The sequence below is a fragment of the Copidosoma floridanum genome, unplaced genomic scaffold, assembly GCF_036245765.1.
Source record: "Copidosoma floridanum isolate Cflo_tuat_1 unplaced genomic scaffold, Cflo_Japanese_pri ptg000030l, whole genome shotgun sequence".
Classification (NCBI taxonomy): domain Eukaryota; kingdom Metazoa; phylum Arthropoda; class Insecta; order Hymenoptera; family Encyrtidae; genus Copidosoma; species Copidosoma floridanum.
In genome coordinates, this window is record NW_028321907.1 from 12111338 (window position 1) to 12130357 (window position 19020).

The 19020-nt window shown below is 42.2% G+C and overlaps 1 protein-coding gene across 1 annotated transcript in view; it reads right to left on the bottom strand.

Moving 5' to 3' along the window:
- AChE-2 (acetylcholinesterase 2) overlaps window positions 1-11164 on the bottom strand; it is a 117363-nt gene extending 106199 nt beyond the window's left edge. Inside the window, exon 1 of the mRNA XM_014359925.2 lies at window positions 9470-11164. Coding sequence (XP_014215411.2) covers window positions 9470-10655 — 1186 coding nt within the window. The 5' untranslated portion in view covers window positions 10656-11164. The remainder of the gene's footprint in view (window positions 1-9469) is intronic.
- Window positions 11165-19020: the final 7856 nt, after the last annotated feature.

A 19020-nucleotide genomic window follows, 5' to 3' on the forward strand; every position in this document is an offset into this window, starting at 1 on the left:
TGGAAATAGCCGCCCATCCAATTCACCGCTACAAGACAATGAGACCCACCAATCTTCCCTCAACTCGAGCTCACGAAACTGGGAAATAGTCGGGAGGAAAAAAAAATAGAAAACGAGAAGGACAATCGGATTCCCGCTCGGTCGCATACATATATACACGTGTATACGCATTTAATCGGCAGTAGGGGTTAATTTGAATTTTCATGTGTGCGTCCGTGGCAGCTGCTGTCACAGGCGAGGAACGCGCCGGGCATACAATAGCAGCCGTAGAGACAAGAGAGCGCGTGCTCAATCAGCGAAATCCATCGGACGACTAACGATTGCGTACAGGTATATATGTATTCGCGGGCGTTGGAAAAATTGATTCCGGCCGCAGTGGCCGGGTATCGCTGGGACGGGGCTTGTTTTGTCACAGTCACTGTTGTACTCTTTGTTTGTGTGTTTTCTTTGTTTGGTTGAATACGTATAGCCACGTAATGAACGTCGTTTAGGTGATGTATCGACTGAAGTTATTTTTTTACGACCACTCCAACGTTGAGTTGAACATATTTTTAGGGTCAGGACGTAAATTTAACAAGCCACAAACAGCAACCCTCGGCGTTTAATTGCAGGAATGTCGGTAACAAAATCATAATACGCTAGTGTGGTATGAATCTGTCCGCGCTGCACGTACAACTAGCATCGATTATATACGGCATGAATAATGAATGATAACCGACCTGTGTAATCTACGAGACACTCGATTCGCATGTACTATTTGCGAAATGAAAATGTACATGTACTATTGAGGAAGAAAAAAATTTTTTTTGGGTGTGTCAAAAGAGGCTTCCTCCCTCGTCTAGCAAGCCGGTAAGATTTATTTTACGTCAAAATTCTGTTCAAACGAACGGAGAAGCAGAGCGACGGGCAAAGAAGCAGCTGGATTACGCATTGTCCGACGCTACTTGTCTGCATCTACTACCAACTGTGTTTGACCTACAATTTCTCTCACTACTCTAATTTGTATCTTCATTGCGTAATCAACAGTACACATAATGTACACACAACATTTTAATTAAATTGCAAAGCTTTGATTGCTTTTAAAAATCTAGAGGAGGAAAATGCGATGGTAAACGGGCAATGCGCTGTACTAGGATTCACATTCACCGAGGACGTTATTAGGACGGACGGTGCAGTGAATTATGCAGTCGCTTGTATGTAGGAGGGATATATTTGGATACGGTGTATTGTAGGTATAAATATATTCCTTTTATGGTGGGGCTGTCAGGGAGGACGGCTCATTTAGGTGTCAGCTGTTGTTTGGATTTGGCGGTGATATTTTTAGCTGTGAGGCTTTATTCGTCGTTATTGTGATTCACGGAGAATATTTTTATTTACTTTTTAATTATTTTAATTATTTAGTACTGCGATTACAACAAGGAAACGCTTATAATCGGTTCCTTTTTTCCTTTAAAAACATATCCATGTGGCCCAAAAATAGATACTACTGAGAAAGGATTTCTTACAATCAATCTGAAACAAATACTGTCTGTACGCAAAATAACTACTGTGCGTAACTACTGTGTGCAAAATGATTTTCCTTTCAATTTGTCCATCAAAATAAATGTTAGTAAAGCACGTTGTGTTTCAACAAGTGAACAGTCGATGTACGCAACTCAACTATGTTATATCCAACACGAACCTACCCACCCAACGTACCCACGCACTTTTACAAACAAGCACTACGGTTGAACCAACCCTACGGCGTCTGTGATCGTTAAATCCATCGACTTCCTTCCTTTCCCACTCCACCCATCCAACACGTCTAGGAATACGAAGTAGTAGACAGCCGGCGCAATGAGCGACGAATCGATCAGAGAGAGAGAGAGAGAGAGAGAGTGATAAAAAAAAGAGAAACAAAGAGCGATAGACACACGGCACTCGTACACGTCAGTCTAGCGTATGAAGTACTTCTATAGACAGAGAGATACGTGTTTACACGGCGTGGCGAGCCATTTCCGTGCTTCCCTTTCCACTTTCCGCAACTCGCCACCGGCCCGAGTCGTTTATTAAAGATGCACGAGAGAGAGACAGACACAGGTGGCTCTCTCGCGAAAGCGAAGCGCGTATAATAACGGGTGTCCATACACTGCACCTTTGGTATGTACTGTACATCATACCACACCTCGATTCTCCCCACCCCCTTCTCCCTCTTCCATCCCTTTCTTTCGCCCGTCGATATTCAATGGAGTATGTGCGTGTACATACACCGTCGCGTGATATTGTTGGCACTCGCTTGGACTGTATGTGTACTTAAATACGTTGCGGAAGGATGGGAGTGATGAACCTTGGAATCTTCATTAACGCGATTTTTATCGCGATTTTTCGCTCGATACCCTGAGCGTGGATGGAAAATATGTCAATCGGAATCAGGTACTTTGTTACGCCCTCGTGCCTTTTAATCGATACGAGCGATGGTCAGTGGTTACGAGTTATAATTTTTTAACGTTTCCAAATCCAAACCAAATGTCCCCCCACACGTACAAACAATCGTCGCGTGTGTGCTTAACAAGTTTCACTTTTACCGCGCACTTCAACCGCACATAATTCAAAAGGAGTCCCATTTATCTCCTCCCTTTTACAGCGCCCCAGAGCAAATTGCGGATTTTTGATGGGAGCTCGTTGCGCCAGCTGAACTCGCCCTTCGCGCTCTCCTACCCCAACCTTTTTTATTTTTTTCTCTTTCTTTCTTCCTTTTGTGCATTTCTCGAGTTGGCGACTCGAAGGCTTCCGTTTCGGGTATAGCCAGTCCCGATGGTCCTGCAAACTCATTCAAAGAGCGCTTTTTACGCGATCTTGCGAGCTGTTGTGATTTTCAGGTTACTGGTTGAGTGCAACTCTGGAAATAGACTGCGATATCGAAGCTGGGGATTGGTTGAAAGGGCGATGGTGAAAAAATCATCGTGCAACGCTCTGCGGGGCTTGAAAATTGAATTTCGCGCAGGTAGCGAGAGTGAGTGATAGCTCAGCGGAACGTGTGAAACAAACTCGTGGGTTTGGGGAAAAAGAAAAGAGAGAAAATTACTACTGGGCCACGGGAAAAAGTTTTGATCTTTTTTTCATTTTTTTTTTCCACGCCTCGTGGAATACAAAAACGGAGTGGGAGAAGGAGAAGCGCACCCCATCAATGAAGCCTCTGATGAGCTTTTTACCGTTCTTACTTTTTTCCCTCCACACACGCCGAATCAAATCAAGCCTGGATTTTTCACTTCTTCGGCTGCGACGCTCTGCTTTTATCTCTCGCTAATTTCGGCCTGTTATCCGGGCTCCATTAGCTTCTAAAGTGGGTATTCATCGGGCCTTGCGATCGGGCTTGAGAACAAATTTTTCTTTGTATTTTTTCGTTGTATAACTCAATTGATAGCCGTGAGTGGGGGCATAAAGTTTTACTTTGACCCGGTACGTAAATTAATTTCGACAAAGTGCAACGCCTGCAAAGTTGTAAAAGAACTTGCAAGTTAATTCAATTTAAAGGCGAGGCAACTTCTGCTGCTCATACCTCTTTGCATTAAATCAAATTTGATTTTCAATTCAGTACTTTTGTAGAAAATTTCTCGTACTCGTATGCTATCGTTAAATTTTTTTGGATTTCGGGATGAAAAGTTTCTTTTAAAAATTCGTCCCCAAATCAGTGCAATATTCAATACGGCCCTCCGCCCAAAAACTCCCGCAAGACCCCAAAGATACGCCCCGAAGAGGAAGAAAACCATCTTCTTCCCGCTCCAAGAAACTCCCAAGTGGCCATTTTCAATAAAAGCCCTCGTACATACACCCACCCACCTGAGCAAAATAGCGACCTCAAGTGCCCCACGACGAAGAAAAGCGGCGATCAAAAGAGTGAGGGAGGGGGAGGGGGTGAGCTAAATTTCATAATACCCCCTGAAAAACGATCAAACGATCTCGTCGAGCGCTCGGGCAATAAACGCCCTCACAGCCCCCTCTTGTCCTCCTCGTCCCTAATTACGCTTGAAACCTACCTATACGTATACACATAAGTATGCGTGCGCGCAGCAGCTCTGGTGCTCGCTAAATTAAATTTACGAGCCGGACTGTTCATTAACGTGTCGCGCCCACGTACGGGCCATTGGTCGCGTTACGCGGCCCCTCCCGTTATTGTAATTTAATATCGTGCCATATAATGCGCCTATACGGACTGTGGATAGCCCGTATGTACCTGCATCTATGTGTGTGCGCTGTACCTGTACGTACAAGAGAGTAACTCGGTTTGATCGCGGAATCGGAAGTGCCGGAGTATTCGATGGCGCGTACGTGTGCAAGTGCACGTGGGACTGTGTTTACGACAGCGCTATGTAGTAATCTTGGGTACGGGTATGATTGCCCGTGTACGTACACATAAATCTGGGAGCGTATTGCGCTCGGTGCAATAATAATAAGCGGAGGTGTGTGTTTTCACGAGGTCTCTTTGTTTTGTTGCTATTGAATGCGTGCTCTCAATTGCGTGGATTGGATTTCTTTCTTTTTTTTTTTTTTTTTTTTTTTTCATACACCTCGCCACGGCAATAAGTGCATTGTAGTTTGATAAAATAACAGGGACGAGGCATTTGGTGTGATGGGAGAATTAAGTTTTTTTTGTCGTTTACAAAGCTGAGTGATAAAAATCTTTTTTTTTTTAAGAGAAACACGTGGATTACTTTTATGACAGCTCAGTAAAAAATTTAGATTTTATATAAGAAGTCAGATGATTTCGAAATTTTTTTTTCCTATCACATTGCCAAAAAAATTTTCTCAACCATGTACTGTGAATGGTTATGAATAAAGTAGTTTTTTACAAAAAAAAAAACAAAAAATGCACTTAATTAAAGAAAAATAATTTTCTTCTATACGTGTTCATCCGTAAAACAATTTTTCGAATCAGCTAATTATTTATTCCAAATCAGTAATTGTTTTTTATTAAACTGATTAACACAAGACATTATGCACTTGAGGAATTTTCCATAATAAATAACAGCAATTCAATTTTAATTTTAGGTTTTTTATTTTATGAAACTAACTAAAAATAAAGTGTAATCTAATCAGTCTCAATCAATCCAACCATAAACAAAACAAACTAAAATCTCGTGACACGCGGTCTTTCGAGAAAAAATATCTCAATAAGCCTCTCAACAAAATCATAATAATTATTAAAATTAACCAATCTTTCCATCTGAAGCACGCCACCCGTGCCACTATTATAAGTCAATCATAATTAGCTACGCGAAAGGCATTAGAGAGCCTTATCACGAACAAATTAATATTTACTACCAACCTCTTCCGCGTACTTACTTGCAAAGTCCAGGCTCCCCCTTCCCCTGTCTCAACTCTTGCGTACCCATAAAAAAACAACAACATCAACTTTACAACCTAAGCACTTGCACGCGCTCACGTTATCATTTCGTAATTTATTAACCCTAAAACTCGTTCTCGTTTGTAAGTATAAATAATAGTTTTCCGTCATGCCCAGTACACACGTAGTACAGGCGTGCCAAGAGTACCTATACCCCCTCTAACCAAAACAGTCGCATGTCGAGCCGTATTAACTGCAATGAAATCTTTTACGAGCGTTTTCAGCTCCGCCACCTTAGTTACGTTTCTTTGTGCGTGCACCAAGTGGGACACACGCTGCGTGTGTTTTCGACATGTCGATTGGAGGACGGTGTATACGCAACACTGGTAGAATACGGGTTTATCGATCCTTCACGCGGAAGCGAGCATAAACCCCGAGCGAATTTGAATTTCGGCTAATCGTTGGTGCGTGCGTGGCTCGTCTGGGCGATCGAACATCGTGGAAGAAGAGGTTTTCCAAAACACCCTAACTCATACTGTAGGTTTACGTGTATAGACAGTCCGACGCCTCAACTAACGGTTTCAATTACCTCTGCAAGCTCGGCTGCCCGCCATCCCTTCGTTTCGCAAAATTTGCCCCAAGGAGCGAAAAAAATCCAATCTGATGTACGTATATATATAGAGGTGTTCACTCGTACAGGGACACTTGACTCGCGTTGTCTTCGATGACCGTACTTTAGCTAGAGTGGAGTTTCAAAACTCTCGTCCCTGCCTCTCTCGCTCGCTCGACTAATCATCCAATTACTCACTACTTTTTAACTGAATTCTCGGCGCAGGTAGCGAAGGCCGGTGCCTCCCTTCCGATCCCCCGAGAGGGTGGGAAGAGGGTCTTGGGAGACAAAAGTTCGGGTCAACAGCGCGAGCGCTCGGGCTCCCTTGGAAGGGTCGAACGAGATCACACACACGTGTACACTCGTTGTAGCCACACGTCTGTGCTACTCTCTCTTTCTTACACGTAAGTACACACACATGTGCACCTTGTGGATGGAGCTTTTTAGATTTGAAGAGCGAGTCAAGGAGCTGCGGTAATGATCCATCGGACGATGAACGGGTTCGAAAATCGTGAAATCTTTCACAATGAATCGGTGAGATTAAAATTACAAAGGTCGTTCTGTGTCCACGATACCGAGTCAAGAGGGTGCAAGGTCACGAGTTTTATCGTCGGGATGTGAGGTTGGTATTAAATGACCTATCATTTGCCATTGTGGTATTCCCCAAACGCACGAATCATCAAACTTTCCTGTGACAAAACCATCGGACATCGCCAAACCGAACTTTCTCACCTCTCCGTTCTTCTACAAAAGTCTCGATATATTCTGTCCAATACCCCACTCGACTACGTTGTATCTCGTTCCCTCCCTCCAGACAATCCGATACACCTGTACGACGAATTGTAAAACAATAGCTCGTCTCTCGTGTTCTCGCAAAGGTGCCCTTGACGCGGTCGTAAAGTAGGCACGAGCCAAAGTTTTCAATGATCTTCGAGTGCGAGCACACACGCGTATAATGGCACACGAGGGCGTTGCCGGGGAGTGCGAAATAAAATACCACCCCGCAACGTTTACTTATTCCGCCTGGCGTGCGCGCAGGGTATACATATATATATATATACCATGGGAAGGGAGGAACAGAAGAAGTTGGGATCTCGGGGGAACGCCGCGCGCCTTCGGAATGGAAGTATATACGTGGTTCCTTTTCTTTACTCTATGCATGTAGGTACGCATGTAAATTCCAATAGCGCTGAACTTGGGATTCTCTAGGTGTATCCGAGGGAGGCTGGTTTGTTTGTTTTTTTTTTCGTTCACTCCCTCCCCCTTTTTTCAGTTTTACGGAATTGAGTGGGGAAAGAAAAAGTAACTCGTGGTGACATTGTATTTTTCGGGTGGGTACGTATGTGCGTACGAGCTCGTGGACGGGCCGATGACGAAGTTACATGATGGGTGTGCTGGGAACCGATTTGAATTCAAAGTGGACGGCCGGTCGGGTTACAGAAGCTGGAAAACCGACACGGGACACTTGAGATCGACACGGGTGCTCTTTGTAAGACGAGTACCCGTGGCTTTTTTTCGCATGTTCTTCTCATGTTACATTACACCAAGTTGGGATTCACAAATGTATCAATGAACCAGTCCCAAATACATGAAACATCGGTCATTCTATTGATCTCTTGTTTGGCCATTTTGTGCAAAAAACCACTCGTTTCGTCCCACTACATACCTGTACCCATCGCATAACCTTAACGACCGTCTGTCCTAGGATTTACCGAGCGAGCTTTAATATACACACAACGGCAGCCACCGCCCACCACATTATTAGTGTACATATTGTACAGCACTGGAGACAATAATTGTCTCTAAAACGTGTCATTCTCTTCTTTCTTCGCCAAGCACCTCCAGAGGCCGGAGACGTGTCTCCTACGGACTCGCAGACAAATAAAAATACCCACAAGTGCTGTATGTGCACAGCGTCTCGTTATTGCGCCAATCAGTGTTACACGCGCACTTATACACCCGAGCGAGCTGGGCACAGATGATTACGGTTATTATTGTTCTCTCGTCTATTATCCGCGCTTGCGTATAATTTACACGTGTAGGGATAATCACGATGACTCTCGCTGTACAATTCAGATTATACTCGATCTGACGCCCGAAGCGCTATTACGCTGTTTTTCATGTTATCTTTTTTTTTTTTACTTGTTTATCGCATGTAGAGGGAAAATTGATAGAGATTTTTCGACGCGATGCGGGAATAATGAAGCTGTCCGCGTTATCGATTACCATTGACAAGTTTTCGTAGGTGCTCGTGCACGTGTGTGTGTAGAGGCTCGTCGAGTGTGTTTGGTGATCAATCAAACGGTATAATGGTGTCCCTTCGTAAAGAGCTCGAGGAAAGAGGCGAATGAAAACAAAGAATCGACGTTCATTGCGATCGAGCGAGACGTAAATATGTGAGAGTGCTGCGCTATCAAAAGTTGCAGCGTAACGAGTGGCTGATTAAAGCCCGTCAATCCAGACGTTTAACTCTAATCGCGTGTAATCGCCTAGAAAATGATGTAGCTTACGGAAATCTATGCTTTTATTGCTGATGCACGGCTGATTGTGATACGTTTAGTTGGAAATATTGGAAAAATTCGTGGAAGTACATCAATTTTGATTGGATTAATTTCAGCGCGATGGATAATCTCTCTCCGATACAAAACGATAAATTACAACGGAGATTAGATGCACGTCAAATGGGATCTACAAATCACTCGTAACGGAAATGGAGATAAGTTTGCGGGGTACTCCGTCCTGACCGAATGACCTATCGTTCGGGAAATAAATTCGCCGAATCGACTCTTTTAACCAAACGGTATGAAAACGTAGTACTGGTTTCGGTGATGCTTTAAGAGCTATTTAATCGCTTGCAAAAATATCAAATTGCGCCCTGTAGTCGTTGTTTTATGGCTTTTTGAGATTTTCAATTCTATGGCTTCCCCCATAAAATTGTTGGAATCAATGTAGTACACTCGTCCTGTATTGACAATGTTTTTACCACGCAAAGTATCTATAGTCAAGCTTTTTTTTGTTTCTGTTACCGAAAAAGTGAATTTAATACCAACAGGTAAGCGCAATTTTTTTTTTTAGTTTTTCTAGTACTGCGAAATATAGCTTTTTTTAACACATAGTGTTATAAACGTACGTTTATGGATCATTAAATTTTTGCTATTCGTTAAAATAGTTAAATGCTGTTGTCGAATACTACTTTAATACTATTTCTTTTGAATTTATTATTATTTTTTTTTAAAGTCATCACGTCAACCTTGAAGCTTCCATTTTCAAGCAAAAAACGATTTCTTGAGAGACCGAGCGATCAAAAACGGAAAACCCCAAGATATCGTGGAAAAACCCAAAACCAAGCTAGCACTTCTCTTTCCTCGTCCAAAATAACGTAAAAACCCACCGTGTCGAAAAGGGCCAAGTCCTCAATCTGTAGCGCACTCACATCATCACCAAATAGTCCTCCTCGTAAAACGCACGTGGGACACGACTCTCACCGAAACCACATCACTGACCCCCTCAAACCCCCCCAAATAACCACAACTTACCTTCGTTCTCGTTGTTCCCAATAACGATCTCGGTCTTGTTGAAATCGGCCTCGCGCAGCAGCTCGATCGGATCCTGCGGCAAAAACACCCCGTCAATCGTCGGCGCGTACGGAAAGCCGAGGATGCCCCCGTAGCTGTTCCACTGCTGGACCGAAATGGTCTTAGCGTCCACGGCCCTCATGCACGCCATCGCAGCTCCCGGACTGTCCTCGAGCATCGTCGAGTTGCACCCACAATCCTCGACGAGTATACGCGCCACCTCGCTCGCCTTCTCCGCCGTCATGTAGCTCCAGGGCGCGTTGAGGGTTCCGCTCTGCAGGACACCCCGGCGCACCAAGCCCTTGGTCACTGGTGACATCAGATGGAGGGACACCGAGCCACCACCCGCCGACTCCCCGAATATCGTTATCAACTCAGGATCCCCGCCAAAGAGCCGCGCGTTGTCCTTGAGCCACTTGAGGGCCATCACTTGGTCCCACAGGCCCATGTTGCCTGGGGCGTCCTCCGTCGTAGCCCCACCCTCGAAGTACTCCTTCAGGTAGAGAAAGCCAAAGGCCCCCACCCTGTACTGCATCGACGCTATGATCGCGTCGCTCTTCGCTGCCATTATGTCAGCGTCGTACACGTCCAAGGTCGCCGTACCGGTCATGTACCCGCCCCCGTATATCCACACCAAAATCGGCATGCCACCCTCCCCCGGCGTCTCGCCGCCCCCCTTGTGCCTCAGCTTGACCTTCTTGGGCACCCAGATGTTCATGTAGAGGCAGTCCTCGCTGACGTTGGTGTTCGGGTTCCACATCTCCTCACCGTCGAAGCCCTGAAAGTACTCGTATCGCTCTTGTATGCAGCTGTTGGGCATCTGCGTGGCGTTCAACACCCCCGGCCAAGGATCCATGGGGGCGGGCTTGCGGAACCTCAGCCTCCCAACCGGGGGCTTGGCGAACGGCACGCCCAGGTAGACGTGTACCTCGCGGTCGTCTATCGTTCGGACGGACCCGCGCATCAGGCCACTTGTCGTCCGCACCACCAGCGGGTCCTCCAGCGCCTCGAGCTCCTCGCGCGAGGGCCCATTGTTGTTGTTGTTGTTCTTGCCAGCTCGAGCCTCGCGACCGCGCACGTGGAAGCTCAGCGCGCCGTCCGGGAGCAGGGCGACCAGCACCACCAGCACTCCGAGCGAGGATCGCATGGTTGGACGATGCCTGCCGATTGACCGGTATGCTCTTCCGCTACTACCGCTGCTGCTGTATATATGGCTCGTTCGAGCTCACAGATCGGCGCGCATCGCACGCGAGACACTATAGGTGTTTATGTTACGCGTTACGTGAATACGTTGGTGCAAACGCGCGCGCACTCGCGGAAGGGAACACACTGTATATATGTATGCTTATTGTAATACCAATCACTTTTTCAATGACGCGCTCCACGCACTGCTATCATTTATATCCTTTACTCACGCACGAGTTTCTCGCGAATACCCATACGGGCAAATGCATATTCGGACGCGCACAGAAAGATAATGGAAAAGAAAAAAAAAAAAAAATGATTTTCAGCACATCAAGCAACAATAGTAACGACAACGGGGGATGCGCCTAAACGATGAGCTACGTGTGTGCAAGCATGTATCTGTAAGCAGGACGCGAACACGTTGTACAGGGTGTGTGTATTGTTACAGGCGCGGCGGCCAGCGTGCCGCGATGCACGGGGTCGACTGATCGCGGCCGTGGCTTTGGAGGTGCTCCCACTGCGCGCCCTCTCTCTCTCTCTCTCTCTCGCTCGCACGCGCGCTCTCCTCCTCCTCCTCCAACGTGTACACCAGCACGTTCTCTGCTCCGAAGTGGAAAAGCTACATAAGAGGAGGCGGGGTGGTAGAGCGCGCGTGCTCTCTTTCTCTGTATGCTTCGCGGGTCTGGCCTCTGTGTCTGTAGCTCTAGTCGATTTCAGGGAAAACTCTCCCTCTTTTCTTTACTTGGGTTCCTAAAATGTAGGCGAGCCTCAAACGATTGTTCCATGTGTCTCAAGGTCGGCTGGCGATCGAACGTCGATCGAGAGTTTTTACGCCCCAGCGGTGGAATTTTTCAATCTCGCGCTAATCAGCGAGCCGAGTTTCGTCGGGGGAATGATTTGTTTTTTTTTTTTTTTTTTACGATTAGGAGTTACGAGCGCGCGTGATTTTACGACAACGGAAATTAATTTTCCTTCGGGCGAATGGTTCGTTGTTATCGTGAAGAAACTAACAAGCCTTAGGATTTTGGCTGGGTTGGTTGGAATGAATAATGATCGGGTTTTCAGTTTCTTCTGGAAATATCATGCATTATGTGCGTGGGTTCTTTTTTTTTTTTTTACTACTTACAACATGGTGCTTGAATAAAAATTTAGGACAAAAGGGTGTCCAAGTATTTGAAAAAACTATTTAAATGTTTATTGCGCTATTTTCGATACCACCTTACGAGAGAACATCGTATTCATCGATTTCTCTTTCCGTATCTTGTCAACCCCTAATAGCTTCATGCATACATTCACTAAATGAAAAAGTAATGAGTGAAAAAAATTCCATTGATTGACATTCGTTTGTTCTCTCCTAGCCTATGAAACAAGGCATAAAAGGCTCGATTTTTTTACGGGAATAAACTTATTGTTGATGGGAGGTGAATGTAGCAGTCAGAACTCGTTGTAAATTTTTTTTAGCCCTTTAAATGCCTTTTGATTTATTAATTTTTTGCACTCAAGTCACGAAACAGTATAAAGTGACGTGAAAATTAAACAAATTAGTTGTAACACTATCGTGAACAAAACCAAAGAAAAAGTATAAAAAGTTTTAATATACTACCTCATGTTTTAACCTTATCTGTAATTTACTTTGCTAATGAACCAATAAAAATTTGCATTTTCGTGATGTTTTTTGAGCTCTTTAAATATAAATTTTCTCATTCAAGTAGTATTAAAAATAATAATAACAGTGTGTAGCTCTTTAAGTGTGAATGAAAATCGATAACAGAGTGCTTTAGAAGAGAACATCCAATAGATTGCGGATGGATTTTGTTTTGAGGTTTTTTATTTTTTTAGAAAAAATATGTGAAAACGAGAGAAATTCAGAGGCAATATTAATAGGAAAAGCTTCTCAATTAAAAAGAATGGGTTATCTTACCATTAATCTTTAATGAGTGCAAGCTTAATATATGTGTATTTTGTGTATCAGCTTGTAATGGTTCTATCCATAAATAAATTTTTGAGATTAAGTATACGTTTTCTATTGAAAAAGACTTTTTTTCAAATAACTAACAAGCAAGTTAATTAATACATCTCATTCAATACCGCATGCAATGAAAAACATTTTTCGGTATAACAATTACAACTTTCAAAAGCAATTACTTCATGATTTATAAGAAACCAATGAACATATTCTCGAGTTGGGCTATTTTTGATCCACAAACAGTTGCAATATTTCCCGGTGTATATAGGCTTCCTTAAAACTAATAAAGAAGAAAAGAAAAAAAACGATCTCCCAGTCCAATCAGTGTACCCTCTCCTCCGATGATAAACCAGCTCCATTTGCGCATCAACGCATAAGCGTAAAAGAAATTGTCGTGCGCGACGCTCGTACACATCTCGAGCGTGAGAGTCGAGCAAGACAAGCTGCAAAGTACAAATAAACACGCACCGAGCCATCGTAGTCTCGCTCCCCTGCTTCGTGGTATCACTTATGTAAGTCCGACGACTCGGGAGATGAATATAGATAGAGAGAAAATGACCTCACCAAGACGAACGGAAGCAAATCACGACCAAGTATACGGAGGATGGGGGACGCTTATCTCTCTCGTTAGTTTCTTTTTTTTTTGTTTATCACTCGGTGCCCTGAGAAAGAGAGAGAGAAATGCGTAACGATAACGAGCAGCTTCCGTTTATTAGTAGTTGACCGTTGCTTGGAGAAAGTTCAAGCAATTGAGATGGGGCAAGGTAATCGTGGGTGCGATACTTAGACTTTTACACATGATTTTTTTTTTTTTTTTTTTTTTTTTTTTTTTTTTTTTTTTTCGAGAAATGCATACCGAGTTTCTTGTGTTTAACGGTAGTGGGGTTTATGGAAAATTCCTCTCTATTAGTGTCGATATCGAAAAGACTTCCGTGGTAATTACCTACACCTGCGATATTTCACACGGGAAAATTCCAGCTGTGTGGGGAAAAATTACATCTTTTAGGATAGGGACGGGAAATTACCCGGCCCGTAAGATTAACAAATGGCTTCTTTGAACGTCCAGGGGTCGAGACAAATGCTTGGGTAAATGAGCCCGGCACCTTTCGCACGTTTCTATTATCTGTCTTTTGGATTGAGAAAAATCTTGTGCTGAAAAAGGTGGAGTTTTCGCGCTAATATTCATGTCAGCGACGAAGAGTACTGCTCCAAATTCGTGGGAAGGAAGCGCTAGCTTAAAAAATCATTTTTCTTCCAATACGAAAACGCTTGTGGTGGACAATCTAGTCATGGACTTTCTGGATTTTTTTCATACGATGAAATTTCAGAGGATCTTTGTTTTTTATAACTTTTTGAATACGTCCATGCTATAATGTAAATAGTGAGGGAAAAACTTGATGTTTTTTTACCCGATTTCTATATGTATGACTGGCTATAATGTAACAATTATAGTTAATGAGACAAGATTTGTATCCAACGGTTATCTTGTCAAACGTAGTCTCTATTCCATTATATCATTTATTTACAACCACTTACTTTAATGCAACAGTATTTGTAAGTAATAACTTCCATAAGTCTACAGTAAATTAGAGAGTTTCGAGGACTTTCATTTATTATAAATATAATTAGATAGCCGAACAATTCACGATAACTTTAATATCTTTTTAAAGCCTCAAAAGTTATACAATGTCTTTCGATTAATTTCATCATCCAAAATGAATTGATTACAATATTTTGTAGAGATCCCATAATCATAAAAGATTTTCGAATCCATTGCATTACATTGGAAGACAACAGCAATAAGCCTATTTGCGAAACAAAGCCACTATTATTGCCACCAAGTCGCCGGCCATCGCGATCTTCGCAACCATTATCCATAAATATCAATCGACGTGAAAATCATCCGAATCATAGTCCTGCACACCCAAACCCCAAGGCATCAATCGTGGCTTGCGTGCATAGGTACGCAGATGGTGTAGCTCCGTCAAGTGGCGTGAAAAAAAGGACCCCCGTGAAAATGGTATCACGAGTGTTAAGGTATCATTCCGTACGTATACCCTCCGATCATAATAATGTGACGCGCGTGACTGTTGGTCGTTCGGCGAATTCATCCTTACCCGGCGCGTCGGTGGAGGGATATGCAGCTTGGTGGTTTGTTTTTACGCGCTTTTGCGCCTCCACTGCCTCGAGGACTATTAGCTGATTGCTTACTCGTTCGGCCGAGGTATGCGTGCGACTGATGGGGATCGATTTGAGTGATGATTTTCCTCGTGGCCTCGCGTAGGTGTACTGTATTTTTACTTTTCGGAAAATCAACAGAACCCGGGTAAACATTGGCCGATGTGACGCAGAGAAAGTGCTGAGTGACAGAAGGGGAATTGGGCAAGAGGCACAGCTCAGATCTCGTTGGTAGATTGGTTTGACGTATCGCTCTTTGAATGTTTGAGGGTTAATTAAGTAATAAATATTTGAGGTTATTGCTTTATCCTGGTGCCTTGTGTGGAATTTTATTTTCATTGTTTGCTGAGGCTTTATATCGAAAGATCCGCCCTGGCCGTTCTTCTGGGTAAATGCGAGTCAATTTTTTCAAGCTAAATAGGTCCGAGCTCGGACGAAGAGTTTTTAATTTTATTGGGTACATGAGTTTTCAATTTGACCCACGTAACTTTTGGTACGTACCTGATATATGACAAGTCATTGTATGGCAAACGCATTTTAATCCATTTAAATTTTTCTTTTTTTTTCAAGTCAATAATTCATATAGCGACTTAAAAACTGTCTCTACTTTTAATTTAAAAAAAATTTTATTAGAAATATTAGCCTGTATACTTGTTAAACCTCTGGTTGATACTTTAAAGCGATCACGTAAAATTTATAAATATTTAAACTTGAACACGCGTCTAGAGCTTTAAAATTTTGTTTCAAAATATTGTTTAAGATTTTGCATGAAAAAAATTACCCCTTAGTTACAACAACATCAGTAGTTACAACAAACAATATCATCTACGACCAGAATACGTACACTTATTCTGCAGCAAGAAAAATCGGTGCTCTGTCCGCCCGTTCACTCTTCGTTGACCAATTTTGAATTTAAAAGTAAAAAAACGTATCTGCTTGTGGACGTGTTTTTAATACACATAAAATTTGATCTGCAACAAAAATCCATACAAGGAATGATTACTTTGTTTTCTGACTGATTTTTGAATCACTTGCTTTGGATCGAAAAGCAAATCACTTGTCTCTACTTTTTGATGCGTTTTGAATACACATAAGATTCAAATTAGGAGCAGATTTCGTAACTCGAGTCTACTTTTGACTTTAAAACAAGAATACACTAACTTTTTGTGCAGCAAGATAAATCGCTTTATTTGCTAACCAAACTTACTATTTAATTAACAGCTTTGAGTTCAAAGCAATTTATCTGTCTTTACGTCTGAACGTGTCTTGAATACATATGAGATTTAATGTACAATCGAAATGCATACAGATTTTATGCAGTAAGAGAAATTAAATCGCTTTGCTCACCAAATCATTTTTTATTGAAAACAGCTTTGAATTTAACAGCAAATTGCGTGTCTTCGATTTTGAATGGGCCCCTGACTTATTTGTACATAGTAAAATATCTAATAAGATTTTGATGACGTGCATACTGTTTCTTGTTCAAAAGATGATCTGTAACAAAATTTCTGTACCCCCCAAAATGTATTTCTTTTTGAAATACCACATTAGATCGATAGTTTTTAGTTCTGAGACCTTTTTTTCACGTCACCTGCATTTTTTCGGACGTCAAAGTTGCCTTGCAGACCCATACAAAATTATTTCGTAGAAGTCAGAGTTACCCAAACAATCGAAACGAGTCTATCCATTCAGTTGTTAAAAAATTCCATCAACGCCTGTCGGAAAAAACAAGCCAAACAATGGATCCCTATTCGAATTAAAACGATAATACTTGCACAAAAAATGAATCCAAGCCCCACTAGGGATTACAATCACCGGAACTTACGACCCTCCAGCTGTAGCATAAATAAACATCAGACTCAGCGCCTTGTCCACTTTGCCTTCGGTCAGGATCATTTAAAATGTATAGAGGTCACGAGCACTTCTCTAAACTCTTCCGCAGGACACGCCCGTAAAAAGGAAATAGAGGAAACAAAAAAAAAAAAATCAGGTGACATGTATCCCTCCAGCAAATATACGAGCCGTTGTTTGCGTCATAATGCCAGGGACTCACGTATGAGTGTATAATGTGTACGTGTGCGCTTTTAGCCACGAGGTGCACGGATCCAATGTGCATACGTACCTATCCGGCATGTGGGAGGCGTGAGAAGTGACAAAAGTGCCGAACGCCCCCGAGGACGACAGTCGACAGGCTTGGAATCTCTTGGAATTCCAACGGAGCGAGCCTGCGGGATAGTAGTGCATTGGATGCTTGTAGGGTGCTCTCTCTGTTTCTTGAATTTTATGCGCGCTGGGATAGTTATTGGCGAAAAAGAGAAGAGTTGCTGCCTTTGACATGCGAGTTTTTTTTTTTTTTATCCAATGATGGGTGTTAAGGAGGATGATTGAACGAGAAACAAATAAATAAATAAAACGCTTATTTGTTATAACTATGTTCAAATGGATTGTAAAGCAAGGTGTTGGTCAAGCTGGATAGGTGTAATTTAAGCTAATAAGAATTTTTAATCCGTATTTTTTTTTTACATTTAGTTAATGTGTCGTAAGAATCAATTGGTCCAGTATTGGTTATCGATTTTTCTCTCACATTAGTATAAACCCGTTCTTGATATGATAACAAAAGTTTTCGCAGTTTGCACTTACCAGCTACAAAATTTTTTTACGCGAATGATCTACGAAGTATTCCAAGTTCAACATTTTTCAGACAGTTTGCTAACAGCGTTTATTACGAATGTACAATGACGTATATTTCTTTATACAATTCTACCTATGAAAGCTAAATGAACTCTGAATAATAATAATAATAATAATAATAATAATAATAATAATAATAATAATAATAATAATAATATTAATAACAACAACAATAATAATAGTATTAGTAACAATAATAGTATTAGTAATAATAATAGTAATAATAATAGTAATAATAATAACAATAATAATAATAATAATAATAACAATAATAATGATAAAGGTAGAGCAGTGTATGGGGTAGTACAGAGCTTGCAAGCTGGATCGCCTTGGTGTTAAAATAGTAATTGAATCTACAATCTGTAACGTGGACGTTCTCGTGCGCTTATCATTGCGCCAGTTTTAGAGTTGCGTTGCTTGGCTCGAATAATTAAATATATAAGTAGGCAGTACATACTGGACGCAGAAGCTTCAGCACTAGTTTCTTCCTCTTGGAGCTACATGCCTGCCCACATAGTCCCCTCCGTCGGTGTGTACACACTAATGCTCCCTCTTTTGATCAATTGATGCAGTGCATGCTCTAATAGCTCTCACTCGGAATATACTATCTACACATCGATGCGCAGTGCACACGGAGAGAGAAAGAGAGAGACAGATCTCTAGTTCGCGATTTCGCGCTTCGTTTACTTCCTTGGTGAAAAATCGTGGAATATTCATGAGGGTGCCGAAAATTCAGGAGCAGCGAAATACGCGCTCGTTCGCCTTTACTGCGAGCTGCGCTGTGCTTTTCTAATTAATAGTGTTTGCGTGGGATCGGAGATTGTTTTCGGGGGTAATTTTGGACTTTTGAAGATAATCTAAAATGGATTTACTTAAAACGTTTCACAGAGCTTTACCGTCCTACTTTACATACCCGAAAAACTACAGTACGTAGAACTAAGCATCGTTTCCCTAGTGAATGTTTTCAGTTTCGCAGCTCATCTATGGATACTTTCACCTATCGGGTCTCTTATAAGGATAGTTATCACTTATACACAAGAAAATATTTTAAAAATCCAAAATTGCATGCTTACAGTAATAGTTAACCCGATTTAAAGTTCAAGCCGATACACCTTGATGTAATAATTATTTTAATACCATAGGTCACGATAATTGTGACGAGAATTTTTTTTTATCGAGCGCTGATTTTTTCTTAAGCCACTGCACATGTGACGACTTGCAAACAACTATCCTTCACTCGCGTGAAACCGATGTGCCAGAATCATAATTATATTGTAATTGAATTAATTAAAATTAATTACATGCTCGGTATTGAAAAAGAGAAAAAGTAAAAAAATGAACCAATAACCTGTCGGGCGTATTTTACCGAAATAAATATCCGAAAAATCGCCAACTCGATTAAACTTGGCAAACACGCGGTGCACCCCATCGAGCTCACAAAGCGGGAGCAACGAGGGCAAGAGGGAGAAAAAAAAATTGCTCAATCCGACTC